This window comes from Canis lupus, chromosome 8 (genome assembly GCF_048164855.1).
Source record: "Canis lupus baileyi chromosome 8, mCanLup2.hap1, whole genome shotgun sequence".
Lineage (NCBI taxonomy): Eukaryota > Metazoa > Chordata > Mammalia > Carnivora > Canidae > Canis > Canis lupus.
The window spans coordinates 15,323,867-15,337,672 of record NC_132845.1 but is presented as its reverse complement, the minus strand read 5'-3'; the positions used below and the strand labels follow the sequence as shown (position 1 = coordinate 15,337,672).

At 34.5% G+C, this 13,806-nt stretch overlaps 1 protein-coding gene across 6 annotated transcripts in view; it reads left to right on the top strand.

The window, feature by feature from the left end:
• COL24A1 (collagen type XXIV alpha 1 chain) overlaps positions 1–13,806 on the top strand; it is a 387,541-nt gene that overhangs the window by 334,540 nt on the left and 39,195 nt on the right. For all 6 annotated transcript variants that reach the window (XM_072834343.1, XM_072834342.1, XM_072834338.1 and 3 more), the window contains 5 exons: positions 7,200–7,307; positions 8,894–9,001; positions 9,097–9,150; positions 9,723–9,785; positions 12,835–12,888. In XM_072834343.1, the coding sequence (XP_072690444.1) occupies positions 7,200–7,307; positions 8,894–9,001; positions 9,097–9,150; positions 9,723–9,785; positions 12,835–12,888 (387 nt within the window). The remainder of the gene's footprint in view (positions 1–7,199; positions 7,308–8,893; positions 9,002–9,096; positions 9,151–9,722; positions 9,786–12,834; positions 12,889–13,806) is intronic.

The window sequence follows — 13,806 nt, the reverse complement described above, 5'->3', positions numbered from 1 at the left end:
GATTTCATAAGATACATTAATTTTGCCCAATGTTAAAGTGACATTTGTACTGTCCATTTTGCAAGACTGATAAACCACCAATTGCCCTAATGGAAATATAGAAATAATTTCTGTGAGGTAATACAATGCTGAAATGCCTGTATTCATTAAGGGCAAACAAGCGTTAGTTTTGTAGATTCTTGGGAACAGACCTAAGTCAAGCAGACCTGACTTGTCTCCACTACCCTATGACTTGTCTCAACCCTGTTCCAAGTTCCAGAAGCTTTAATATGTTTAGAGATTCAACACTAAAGTTACCTCCTGACTTTAGTATACAGCTCATTCATAAATCTTGTTTCCAGCATTTGGCCACATTACTTATGACTGGCACTGAAGGAAAATGTTATGAATGCTACATTATTTTTATATAATATAGCCTTGCATATAATCACCTAATAATTATTATCCCACATTTTTTAAACAGCCAATTTTTTCCTAGGAGGGATATATTTAGTAAACCAAATAAAATGAGAAATTCTTACTTAAACAGAAGTGTTTTTAGTTGCTTGGAACAAAGGAAGCAAAGCATTACTTTTATAAGCTATTGGTTTGCTGGCTTAACAAAAAATGGAGTACTTATGTTGCCTAATGCAAAAAATTTCAGGGCATCATACTTATTTTTTTTTTGTTCTATAGAAAGTAAATTAATTTTAACTGCTATTTTCTCATACAGTAAATAAATATATAAACATAATGCTATGAGCACAGAAGATGCTTGGCAATAGGGAAAGGAAAAAACTTTAATAATTTTCAAGGTGCTACTTTAAAGAAAAATGTCAACTAATTTGAAGTTTAGTGTCATTTTAAATTTATCATTCTGGTGAGAAATCAATAAAATTAATATTTGTCTTTTCATTCAACACGGTTTTAAGGTGCTTTTCCTTTGTACATCTACTTTGAAATGTGGATTTCTGGGGGCATCTGGGTGGTTCAGCCAGTGGTTGAGCAGACATCTGCCTTTGGCTCAGGGCATGATCCCAGGATCAGGGATCAAGTCCCACATCAGACTCCCTGCATGGAGCCTGCTTCTCCCTCTGCCTATGTCTCTGCCTCTCTCTGTGTGTCTCTCATGAATAAATAAATACAATCTTTTTTTTTAATGTGGATTTTTGTTGTTGCCTGTATTTAAGAAATTTTATTTTGTTTCTTGTTTCTTAATATACTTGTTTCAATCCTAATGAAATTAAGACAAGTAAATTAAAGGGCCTAGGGAATAACAAAGTGACATTCTCATTGTTATGTTTCACTATTTTATACAAACCAGTCATCATTGTTCCAAAATCTTTCTCTCTCTGTCTTATAAATATATCCATATAACTCCATTTTTCTTCTCATGTCTTTCCATTGGGTTCCAGAATAAAGGCAGATTTATACCTAAGTATGTGTATGTTTACATACTCTTCTTTCCTTTCCTCACAGGGAAGTCAAAGTGAAAGATAAGAAGTTCCTCTTACTGAAGGAAATAAGATTAAATAAAACAATGCAACCATATACCACTACAGTTTTGTTTCTTTTCTTTTCTTTTCTTTTCTTTTCTTTTCTTTTCTTTTCTTTCTTTTCTTTCTTTTCTTTCTTTTCTTTTCTCTTTTTTTACCATTACAGTTTCTGATACACAGAAGACACTCAATAAAAAGTAATTCTTGCTGTGGCTGATGTTGTTGATTACTGAACCAAGTACTTCTTTCCTTAGATTATCAAGGCTTAAGCAGTCATCAGTTTCAGTCCAGCTAAAATTGACACTTCCTACAGAGTTGAAAACCAATTTAAGGATACAAACTTACAACTAGGAGATAAGTAAGTTCTAGAAATCTAATGCACAACTCGGTGATTATAGTCAACAATACCATACTGTAAATTTCAAAGTTGCCAGAGGACTAAATCTTAACTGTTCTCAGCACAAAAGAGAAATTATAAATATGTGATATGATAAAGGTATTAGTTAACACTACTGTAATAACCACATTGTAATACATAAACGTAAGTGTACCAGAACAACACAATGTGCCCTTTAAACTTACACAATATTATATATCAATTATATGTCAGTTTTAAAAAAAACTCAGCAGGCAAATCTGATTCCTATCTGATCATAATGGAAGTCTCTAGCCATGAGACATCACGAGTTGTTTTTTTTTTTTTTTTTAATCATACTATTAACCTTTTTTTTAAAGACTCGGGTAAACTGTTTATTGGTTTCAGCATCTCTGAACAAATTATGACTTTATTTACTTTTCAAAATTTGCTCAGAATGACTTAATCTTTAATGATTGGTTTGAAACAAACCATTTAGAAGATACTGGAAAGAATGCATAGGCATTAGCATCTGTTTCTCTTGAAAGCAAAATTACTCATCCGTCTTTGTGTTCATAATAAGAAATATTTGTTCTCTACTTGTATGAAACATTGTTTGGAACTTTGTCCAGAACACTCTGCTACCATCCTCAAATTTCTCTCTAAGAAACCAACATGAACAGTAAATGACTTGGAACATATTCACTGTCTGGTGCTAAATGTGTGATAACGCTGCAAGTAAAGTTTCTAGTTTTCAGTAAACCCTAAAGAGTAGTCTTAGGGTCCTTTTTATTCTCAGTCAAAAATACCTATTGACTTCAGGAGCGTTCAGCAGCATCTGAATGTCTGTTGTCCATGCATCATCCAAAAGATACATTTTTTTCCTGTTGGTGAGAAAAGGTCTTAAAGTTTGCCTAAAATTACAAGTGAAGTGCTACTATATTAGAATTCTGGAATGTTGAGGTATCCTAAAATTGTCTAGGGTAACCTGTCATGTGTTACCTTCTCCCTGTGGCATCTATTACCTCTAAAATATATCCAAGGATAGAATATTCATAGCCTTGCAAGACAATCTGTTCTAAAAAAAAAAAAAAATCCTTATACTGATCTACATTCTTTAACTTAACTATTCACCTGGTTTAACTCTGGAGCTAAGTCTGTATATTAACCTAAGTCTGTATGTTTTGAAAAAATAAAAAAGTCTGTATGTTTTGGTGGGTTAACCTAAGTCTGTATGTTTTGGTGGGTTTTTTAATTTTCCTTGCTATTACATACCCTTCTTTCTCTGCAAGCCCTTGGTTTCTTTGGTTTTTCACCTGTTTTTAGTGGGGAGGGCACTGTTCATCAGAATTTTGTTTTTGAGACTTGCCTTTTCTGTATAGTCATATTCCTGTTGAGACCTGGCCATTGGTATAACAACTGCCTTCATTGAACATTTTTGAGATTTTACATCCCAAAGTCTCAGATGACTATGACTAGATGTGCTTTCATTTGCATTGATGAGTTCTAAAATGATACCATTTCATGAATCCAGGGTTTGTGTGGCTAGGGGAAGGAAATAGAACCAATTACATGAACCCAGGGTTCTCAAGTTCATGTGGCAAGGGGAAGGAAATAGAGATTAATACACTTGGATTAAGATGCAAGCAACATGGGAGAACCATGCCACCTGAATCTTAAATCCACAATGTGGATCTGTCTCTTTTCTCTCTACCCGTCCTGCTTCCTCCCTCTTTCTCTTTCTTTTCTTTCTTTCTTTTTCTCTTTCTCTCTCTCTTCCCCTCTCCCCCTCTCTTTTCTCACTCTCTCCCTAGTCTCCTCTGTTTCCCCCCTCCCCTTTACCTTCTTCCAATGAGGATTTTGTCTTAATAATTGCTCCTTACATATTTTAAGAGCTACTAATATAGAAACGATAAGAGAAAAAATACTCAATGTAGATTGTGACCAAAAAAAAAAGTTTAGAGGTCAAATTAAGGAATATGAATTTATATCCTGTAGGTATCTCCCTGTAAGTGCCAGCATAGTACATGGCACCTAGTAATATGAAACACATTTTCACTCATAATTTTAGTGAGTTTGGTGATCACGAAGAAAATCTACCTGGAAAAGTTAATTCTCTAACGATGTCGAATTACTTCCCATAAGTAAGAGAATGTAAAGATATGTGATGATATAATTTGGAAGAAATAACTTGGGAGAAAAGGAAAAATACTTCAGTATTCTATTCAAAATCGACTTTATCTTTAAATCTTATTCTCCCAACCAGGCCTTCTACAGAGATGACTCTAGACTATTTTTGAGCAAATCATCTCTCCTATTACATTTGTAACTTTAAGGGCAATATCTTTATCTTTATCTTTATCCTTTTTTTTTTTTTTTTTTTTTTGAGAGAGAGAGAGAGAGCATATGTGATGAGGGGAGAGGCAGAGAGGGAAAGAGAATCCCAAGCAGGCTCCATGCTCACTAGAGCCTAGTGCAGGGCTCAATGTGGAGCTCTATCTCACAACCCTGAGATCAACCTGAGCTGAAATCAAGAGTCTGATGCTTGAATGAAGGGGCCACAGCAGTATCTTTATCTTATAATCCAATTCCACACTACTTTCTCAGTAATTCCTTTCATGATTAGCACCAGAGGTAATTTCCCCTATATACCTCTCTAGTATTTGCTTTATATCTCTATCCTCATTTGACAATTTAAAAAATATTTGTCTTTAACTATTTATATATTACATTTTATCTTTTTCACTTAATTTTAAGCTTCTTGAAAACAAAAACCATATTTTATTCATATTTATATTCCTCATAGGGTTTTCCACGGTACCTTCCTTTCACATATCATCATCAGATATTTGCTGAATGTCTAGAAGAATGATTGCACAACCCAATTTAGTGCCCCAGGAATCAACTCAGAAAGTAGCAGTCATCTCCTAAAATAGGGGTCAGCAAATGTTTTCTGTAAATATTAGCAACTACTTTAGGCTTTGCAGGGCAAGAGGCAAAATTAAGCGTATTATTTAAGAACTTATGTAACAATAGAGAAAACAGATTTTCACAAAATTGTTCTTCATAAAATTCAAAATATAATAATTTAGTACAATTTTCTTTGTAATACAAGTCTACTAACAAGAAAAAAGGGAATGATTTGTGGGAGGAGAGATCACAATTAGCTTATTATAGTTCCCTATCATCAAAATTTTCTTTTTATTTGTAAATGCTTACCTATAATGAGATTTTGCATGTTTTCCATATTTTATCTTTGAAAATTCTTTTCACACAGATAGGTACTGCCAAATTCCTGAACATATGACTTTAATTGTGCATATTCATTGCATGGAAAGAATTTATAAAATTTTGTTAGATTCTTCTCTTGATATTTGCCTTCTAGCATGTCATAACATTTTATATTAGCATTTCCAATTGAACTGTTAGGTGAGAACTCCTCAGTGGCATGGTTAAATGGATTTTGAGGTATAGAAATTTATTGCCTCTAGTATTAAAAAATGCTACTAAAAGAAATTGAGCTCAGAAAATCTACCCACTAAAAAAAAAGAAAAGAAAAAAATCTACCCACTGCAAATTTGCGTGAGAAATGAAGAGTGACATATTGCCCAGGTTTGAGAGTTTTATTGTTTTAATTTTTGACACCATAGGAAATGTATAAAGTTGCTTGATATTACTTGTGATTCAAACATTAGTTGTCATCAAAATTACTTTACCATATGGGGTGCCTTGCTGGCTGAGTCAGTATAGAATGTGACTCTTGATCTTGGGGGTTATGAGTTCAAGCCCCATGTTGGACATAGAGATTACTGTAAAAAAATTACTTAAAAAAAAGAAAAAAAATTACTTGGGTTGTCTGAGTAGCTCGGTCAGTTAAGCGCCCAACTCTTGATTTTGGCTCAGGTTATGATCTCAGGGTTGTGAGACTGAGCTTTGCATTGTGCTTTGCGCTGGGTATGGAGCCTGCTTAAGATTCTCATTCTCCCACTGCCTCTGCTCCTGCCCCCCACCCTTAAAAAAAGAAAAAGAAGACTTTACACAGTATATGCTTCACATACAGGCATGGATTTGCCTTATAATTTTAGGTTCAATTCATTGATAAACATTATGGAGTCTGCAGTAAAATCTATATTTTAAAGCTATTCATTATTCAATAACAGAGGTTTAAGGTAGTTTTTCCGATTCAAAAACATTTCAATCTCATTCTCAAAATATCTTGATAAAACTTTATCCCTACTAAGCCATCAAATTGCTGTATGATAAAATTAGGATATTCAGGGACGCCTGGGTGGCTCAGTGGTTGAGCATCTGCCTTTGGCTCAGGCCCTGATCCTGGGATCAGGGATCGAGTCCCGTATCAGGCTCCCTGCCTCTGCCTGTGTCTCTGCCTCTCTTTGTCTGTGTCTCTCATGAATAAATAAATAAAATCTTTTTAAAAAATTAGGATATTCGGTTTCTATTTTCACACACACACACACACAAAACCACACACTGGACCAGGTTGCAAGAATTGACAGAGTTCACTGTTGACACTACTGATTCATTAATACATGCTAGATTTGAGTATTTTCCTCAGTGTACCCGATGGTGAATAATACAATGAATATCCGTAGGTTTAAATACCTTATATTTTCACAAGTTTTGTAAACTTGTCCAATAAATCTTTTCCCAATGCATTGCTATCAATTTTATCACATTTTAGCAGATTCTACTTGAAGCTATACTGATTTAGTGTTTTAACTTCTTTGAAAATATTCTCACCGAGAGTCAACCTATAAACTATTCACATAGCTTAAGTTCTAGTAATATGTCATATCAATAAGTGATATTCTGTGCTGGGCTAACGAATGAACCACTCAAAAACTTTTTTTTTAAATTCCTTAATCTTTTTTTAAATTGAAATATAAGGGACATAGAATATTATATTACTTTCAGGTATACAACATAATGATTCAATATATGTATGTTGAGAAATGATCACTACAGTAAGTCTAGTTAATATCCACAGAATATTTTTTAAGGAAACATTAATCAGTTATTAGAGTTGTCGTGCAACCAGAATACAATACAGAAAGTTAGACTACAACACACATAATTTACACGTAGGCTATTTAAGTCAAAAGGTCCTGATGGACTGTACTGCCTCAGTATTTTCATTTTGAATACCTCAGACCATTACATTATAATTGGAGACTTTAGGTGAGTCAAAACATTACTTAAATATTTCACTTATTTGGGAAAGAAGCCCAGGATAACTCTCAAACCTGTCAACAGCAGCTTTCAGAACACCAATCCCTCCTACATATATTTAGCCTCTGGATGGATTTTTAGGAAATATCCCATTTTTTCCCCTTATCTATGTTATTTAGGGCACCAGGGGCAGCCCAGGAAGAACAGGACTGACTGGGTCTCCAGGTCCTCGAGGAGCCAAGGGGTCATCAGGCCTTCCGGGAAGCCCAGGGGTTCCAGGCCCAAAGGTACTTTAACATTTTCTTCTGATGGATGAGCAGCACTATTGACCTACATATTGTCCCTGAGTTCATTGGCTAGATCACAGGTTGGTAAAATTAATCGCTTTTAATAAATTTGACCGATAATAAAAATATCTTAGGAGGAAAAGGAAAGTGTGTGGCCTGGACATACTCATCTCCCGTGGTAACCACAGTGCATGTAATTTGCCAGAATGACTCATTAACTCAGTATTGGCAATGCTTTAAAAAATGCTACCTGAGTCATTCTGTTTCCTCTTCCCTCTCTGTCATCCACCTTCTCCTCCGAAAAAGAGAAATCTTTTTTACTTCCTGATACAAACTTTCTTAGATAAACTTCCTATTCCTCTGTATCTGAATCTCACCAACCAATGAATAAATCTGATAAGAGTGGAGCTTATTTCTTAGAATCAGAGTGACCATAATTAAATCTTGCATTCACATTCATTGAATGGAGTATTGTACATTCAAGAGGCTTTTTAAATCTGTTTTAGTGCTATCTCAATGCAGAATTGACCCAGACAACCAAGAGAGTAGTCCAGTGTCTGAAGCAATTTCATAAAAGCCTAGGATTAAGATGTTGGCACCATCATCATTATCACCTCTTAGTTTGATTTTCATAGTTCCACTTCTAAAGAATGTTCAGGTATTCTGACCCATATGGGTAAACTGGAAATGACCTATCCCTTTCCACTAAATTTCAAAGTAGCTGAGCAAATGCTAAAACTAGGAACTGAAATAAGATTCCTATCTCTAATGTATGAACTTGCAATAAAAAGGATCCATAGTTGTCAAGTTCCAAAGCTTTGTCTCCAGACAGTGAAGAATGATTTGCTAATCTTAAGGAATCTTTGATCAGAATCTATCAAGCATCATTTTTCATTAATCTATCTCTAAACTTCTCCAGATCCCTGCTTTTAGAAATGGTATGAAAATATTACAACTTTCATTTCAAAAATAAAAATAAATTTACAAAAGACTTAACTTTTACAAATAAAACAGTGGTGCTTAAGTATCTCTTTAAAGTGGAATTTAGGAGCTAAAGGGAATACATATCAAAGGGAACCTTGGAAAACAGGTAATGGAGATTTCTTAATGATAGGATTGGAAAGATAACCATGTCAAAAACGAAGGTTCACACTTCAGGAGACTCTGCTCTGTTTCTGATATCAGCTGAATCATCTCTGTATGGTAAGGAAAACAGAGCAAAATAATACCAATTCAAATAAAATACAAATCATATATAAACACCTTCCCTCACACACACCACCTCTCACCATTCTCTCTTTAGCCTCGCTATCTTCTTTCTAGTTTTTAAGTTCCCCCTTCTCTTTTCTTTCCACAGTTATGACCACAATCCCTGGAATTTTCATTCCCTGCTGCTATGCTTCTTGCTCATTATAATCAAATATTCCTTGCATAGAAAATATTGGTAGAGATAATGACGATACAGAATTTGATTTCCCCAGCGCCTCATACTATGCCTGAGGTTGGACCTGTATTTGGGTTTCATTTAAAAGCCAAAATATTTGTAGATTCTAAAGGCTAGATCACCTTTCTTTTTTTGTCCATAGGGTGAACAAGGGCTACCTGGTGAACCTGGAATTCAAGGTAAAAGAGGTCACCGAGGAGCACAAGGTGATCAAGGACCATGTGGAGAGCCTGGTCTGAAAGGGCAGCCTGTATGTGTCAACTCAGAAATTCACTAAGTATCATTAGTCTACAGGCCAGAACACCATTGCACAATAATGATGATCATAATCTATTCACGTTGCAGGGAGAACATGGCGTTCAAGGTTTGACAGGTTTCCAAGGATTCCCAGGCCCCAGAGTATGTTGACATGACTTTTGCTTTTCATGAGAAAGATGTCAAAATACCAATATTTAGTTTCTGACTTGAGCTTCTGTATTTCTTAATCTGCAAAACTTCCATTGGTATAGTTATAAATTTGAGTATATTTTGGATATGTTAATTTTTTAAATGCTACATAGCTATATATTTTCCTACCTATTTTATTTAATAACTTGCTTTTGTCCCCTCACATTTCATTGTCCCAAACATTTTATTTTGAAAATTCTCGAACAAACAGCAAACTTGAGAGAATGAGTGAGGACCCATATACCCATTACCTAGATTCTTCTGTAGCTTTTTACTCTACTTGCTTTATCATGTATCTATCTGTCCTCCTCTCCCTCCTTGAATTGATAGTGGTATACTTTAGATTCCATACTTCAGAACAATTCCTCCGTAGTTCTCCAGCATGTACATCATTAACTGTCCATTTACATTAACATTCCATTTTTTAAGAGCCGACTCTTAATAGATTATTACAAGATTATTTCACTTGTAAAATATTCATATAGAGTTAAAGATTTTTACTTTTATTTTTATCATATTTTTAGGGTCCTGAGGGAGATGCTGGCATTGTTGGAATATCGGGTCCTAAAGGTCCTATTGGACAGAGAGTAAGTATAAAGTCATTCTACTTGCCCAGAAATCATGATTCTTTGCAGATTGTAGGAATTAACATTAAGGACTCTAAGATTAATATACTCCCAATTAATAACTTAATAAAATGACTTTTAAGATAGAAACTCATTAGATCACATGCAAAGGCTCTCAGCCTTTTTCAGTTCATATATTAATTTGAGCAAAAGACCCCATAAACCACCCATTTTTCCAATTCTTACTTTAGAAAATATATATCAGAATTAATGTTGATACTGGATAATGTATTTATTAACTCACACTAGGAACAAAAACATAAAGCAGTTTCATGTTATAAGCACTAATACAACCAGAGACCACCCCATGCACCATTTGCAGGAGGCTTGCCTATGACCAGAGCTCCTCACACCATGCTTTGAAAAATATTTCCCAATAGCTGTGTTTTCCCAGCTCAGGGGTAGCTCTCCCTGGAGAGTGATGAGGGACTGCTTAAATAATTGCAAAGATTAGTGTCTGAAGAACTCCAATTAGCTGTTTAGTGCCTGGAATTGCAAACTGTCACAAATATAAAGAGGGATAGATAAGCCATCAGCAATTACTGGTTTTTGTTTGTTTTTGGTTTTTGTTTTGTTTTTGTTTTTCTCGACCACAGTCTCCTAGTTGATGAAATGATCTATAAAACTGAAAAAAAAAAAAAGAGCTATAAAATGTCCAACAATAATTTGACTGTAGCAGTAGCACCCCCTTGACTAATAGCAGCTACTAGGACAAGGATGGAGAGAGCATAGAGAAGGAGAGTGGTCCAGAAGCAGGAGAAAGGAATCTTGAAGAACTTTACAGCTGAAAACCACTGTCTTACACAACATATTAAAATGAAAAGTCAAATTTTTGAAATCCTACACCCCTTCCCCAACTCTTACGATAAATTATTTTCGGTAATACAAAGATTGGTGTTGTCATAGGAAATGTTTGTTTAAAGCCCTGCCTCAACATTTCTTCAGGTGCAAATTTATTAGTTTCTTTTATGATTTTTAAAGAACCATGGAAATTTGGTGCTTTTATATAAGGGCCAATTCTTGATTATCCACAGGTGGGTTATATGTAGACAGTCTTCTCTATAATAAATATTGCTTTTAAGTTCTTACATATATTAAGTTCCCTACTAATTAAATTCCTTCATTCTAGTTTTATTAAATTCTCAATTAATTAATCCTTTCTTGATATTGTCAAAGAGAAGTTGGCTGCCTGCCTAGTATCTGTCCTAAGCAGAATCTCACCAAATGCTGGGTCTCTATAGGCCAGGATCTGAGCCTGTACTGCTTTGCAGCTCCAGAAATATTATCAGTTCACCAATAGTAAAGTTCTGGTAACTCCTCACAAATACTAATTTACAATTGCAGTTATCTCTTATTAAGTCATGATAGAGACAAGTGAAAAGTCATTATAAGTTAGTATTTAGCAAAAAACTGTTATCTATCAGTGTTCACTTTGTGTCCCTTATATCACTTAATCCTGATAAAAAATCCTCTGAGAGATGCTATTACCTCCATTTTTCAGGTGGGAAAACTAAGTCACTTAAAGGTAATTTGCTCAAGGCCATATCTGGCTAGTAAGTAGAAGAGCCAAAATTTGAATCCACAGCTGATTGACCAAATAATGTATTATAAGGTTGTCTGCTAACTGCATAATTAGAATATAGAATGGATAGTAAGTGGCCTAGGAACTAATTCTTGCTCAATAATAAATACTAGATGATTAAATAAATTAATTGAAGTAGGAAATCTGGATTAATTATCCTTCATTTCAAAGATGTATTTATGTAGTTAACTGGTACCAACCATTAAAATCATAACACCTGAGTGTTAGTCGCCTGAGTGACTTAGTCCATTACGAGTCGTCGGACTCTTGATTTCATCTCAGGTCATGATCACAGGGTTGTAAGATCAAGCCACCCCATTGGACTCCATGCCTGCTTGAAATGCTCTCTCTCCCTCTTCCTCTGCCCTTCCCTCACCACCTCTCTCTCCCTCTCTAAAAAGATAAAAATAAATGATAAATAAAGTCACAACACTTTATCTTTTGGACACATTTAAATAAACATAGACAATTTTTTGCTGTTTGGTCTACTGTTCTCTAGAGTTCATGTATACCTCCATTTTTTTAACAAATCATTATTTTAGAGGCAGATCATGGTTAAGTTCATTGATGAAATTTTTATTAACTTTTTTTTTCAGTAATAAACCAGCCTAGAGCTTAAATTTGATTAGGTTAAAAAATCAACTCTCTTGATTTGATTATGGATCTTTCAGATTTGGATACCATATTTACAAATCATAACTTAAAGTCGGTCTTTGTATTTAAAAGTGATTCCAGCTGTGATGTACACCTGAAACTCATAGGATATTGTATATAAGTTGTACTTCAATTAAAAAAAATGATTTCCATACATAGTTTAAGAAGAGTTCACCAGGATTGAGCTTATTCAAGGTTATCTTTATAAACAATAACAGCCTATAGTTTCAAAATCATTTTTCACTTTTAATTCCAAAATGGCCCTATGACATAGGCATTCTTATTTAACAGATGGAGAAACTGAGCTTGGTCACATATAATGCTCTGTGTTTCTTTCCAATACCTTCTTTCAATTCCATGCTGCACGTCACTCAGACATCTCCTTCAATGTCTATAAAGATAGTTACTCAAAATTTTGTTCATCATTGTATGGAGTCTTCTTTATGTTAAGTAAGTACATTTGTTATGTAATTATCCACATGTAAAATGGCATCATTGAAGTTATCACCACATAAAAATTATAATGTTGATTTATCAGTTTGTTAGAAACTATACAGATGTAATTCTCCTGATAAGAATCTATGATAATAAACAGAATTGTGTCACATACTGCAAATCACAAGTACTATGATTTCTTCTGATGCTATAAGATTTTTATACTAAAGACTGGAATTATGCTAGCGTGGACTATTTTACCATTGTACAAGAAATTTTCTAGAATTTTTCTGCATTACACCCGCAATGAGACTGACTGATATTCTTTTACCCCAACAGGGAAACACTGGCCCCTTTGGCAAAGAAGGTATAATAGGCCCAACAGGTAGAACTGTAAGTTTGTTACAATATAGGTCTTCCTTTTCCTTTTCATATTCTTGTTTTTTCTTCTTTAATCCTATTTCTAGAGTAACCCAAAAAAGGATCACCCTGGGTATTTAAGAAGCCAAGGGCAAAAATAGTTGTACATTTTCACCTGCAAGGTGATTTCTGAGAACTTAGAGATTATATGTGTAAAGAAGGTATATGTAGTGAGGTAGACATTTTAAACTGGAGTTGAGAAAGGAAATTAGAACTAAAGCAGGAGAGAAGGGGCTGAGCATTAGTATAGAGGTGATCACTAAAGCAATAAAAAGAATTTTTTGAAGGAGAAAGCATAGCAGAAGAAAGGCAGACAGGCAAGATCTGAGGCCTTGTGCCACTCACTAAAAGGAAGGAGATAGTTGGTGGCAACACCAGGTAAAACAGAAAAGCACAAGGTTCAGATAGATGAGTTTCAAGAAAGGAGTAGTTAACACTGATCTTTAAGAAAATAAATTATATTGGAAGATATAGTACAAACTTAAGTGAAGAAGGAAGTAGATATAAATATTCAATACCTTTTCTTGAATTCCTGCAGCAAACTTTTGCAGTAGGTATTATTATTTCTATTTAAGACATGGAGAAACAGATTAAGTTTACAGAGATTCACCTAGTTATTCAAGGTAGAACAGCTAGTGAATTACAGAGGTGATGTTTCTTCCTTCAAGATCAGTGCTCTTTCTACCCCATTCAAGCTGCGTCTGGAGAGGAAACGGAGAAAGTTAGTAGATGCCAGTGCCTTTAGAAATTTGAAATTTGACTATGAAATACAACAGAAAAATAAGACAATGTGTTGGCAAAGAGGTTAGGGGAGAGTTTTACAATACTAACAGTAGTGTAAACATACAAGAGGAAGAACCCAGTAGGTAGGGACAAATTTGAAGAGGAAAG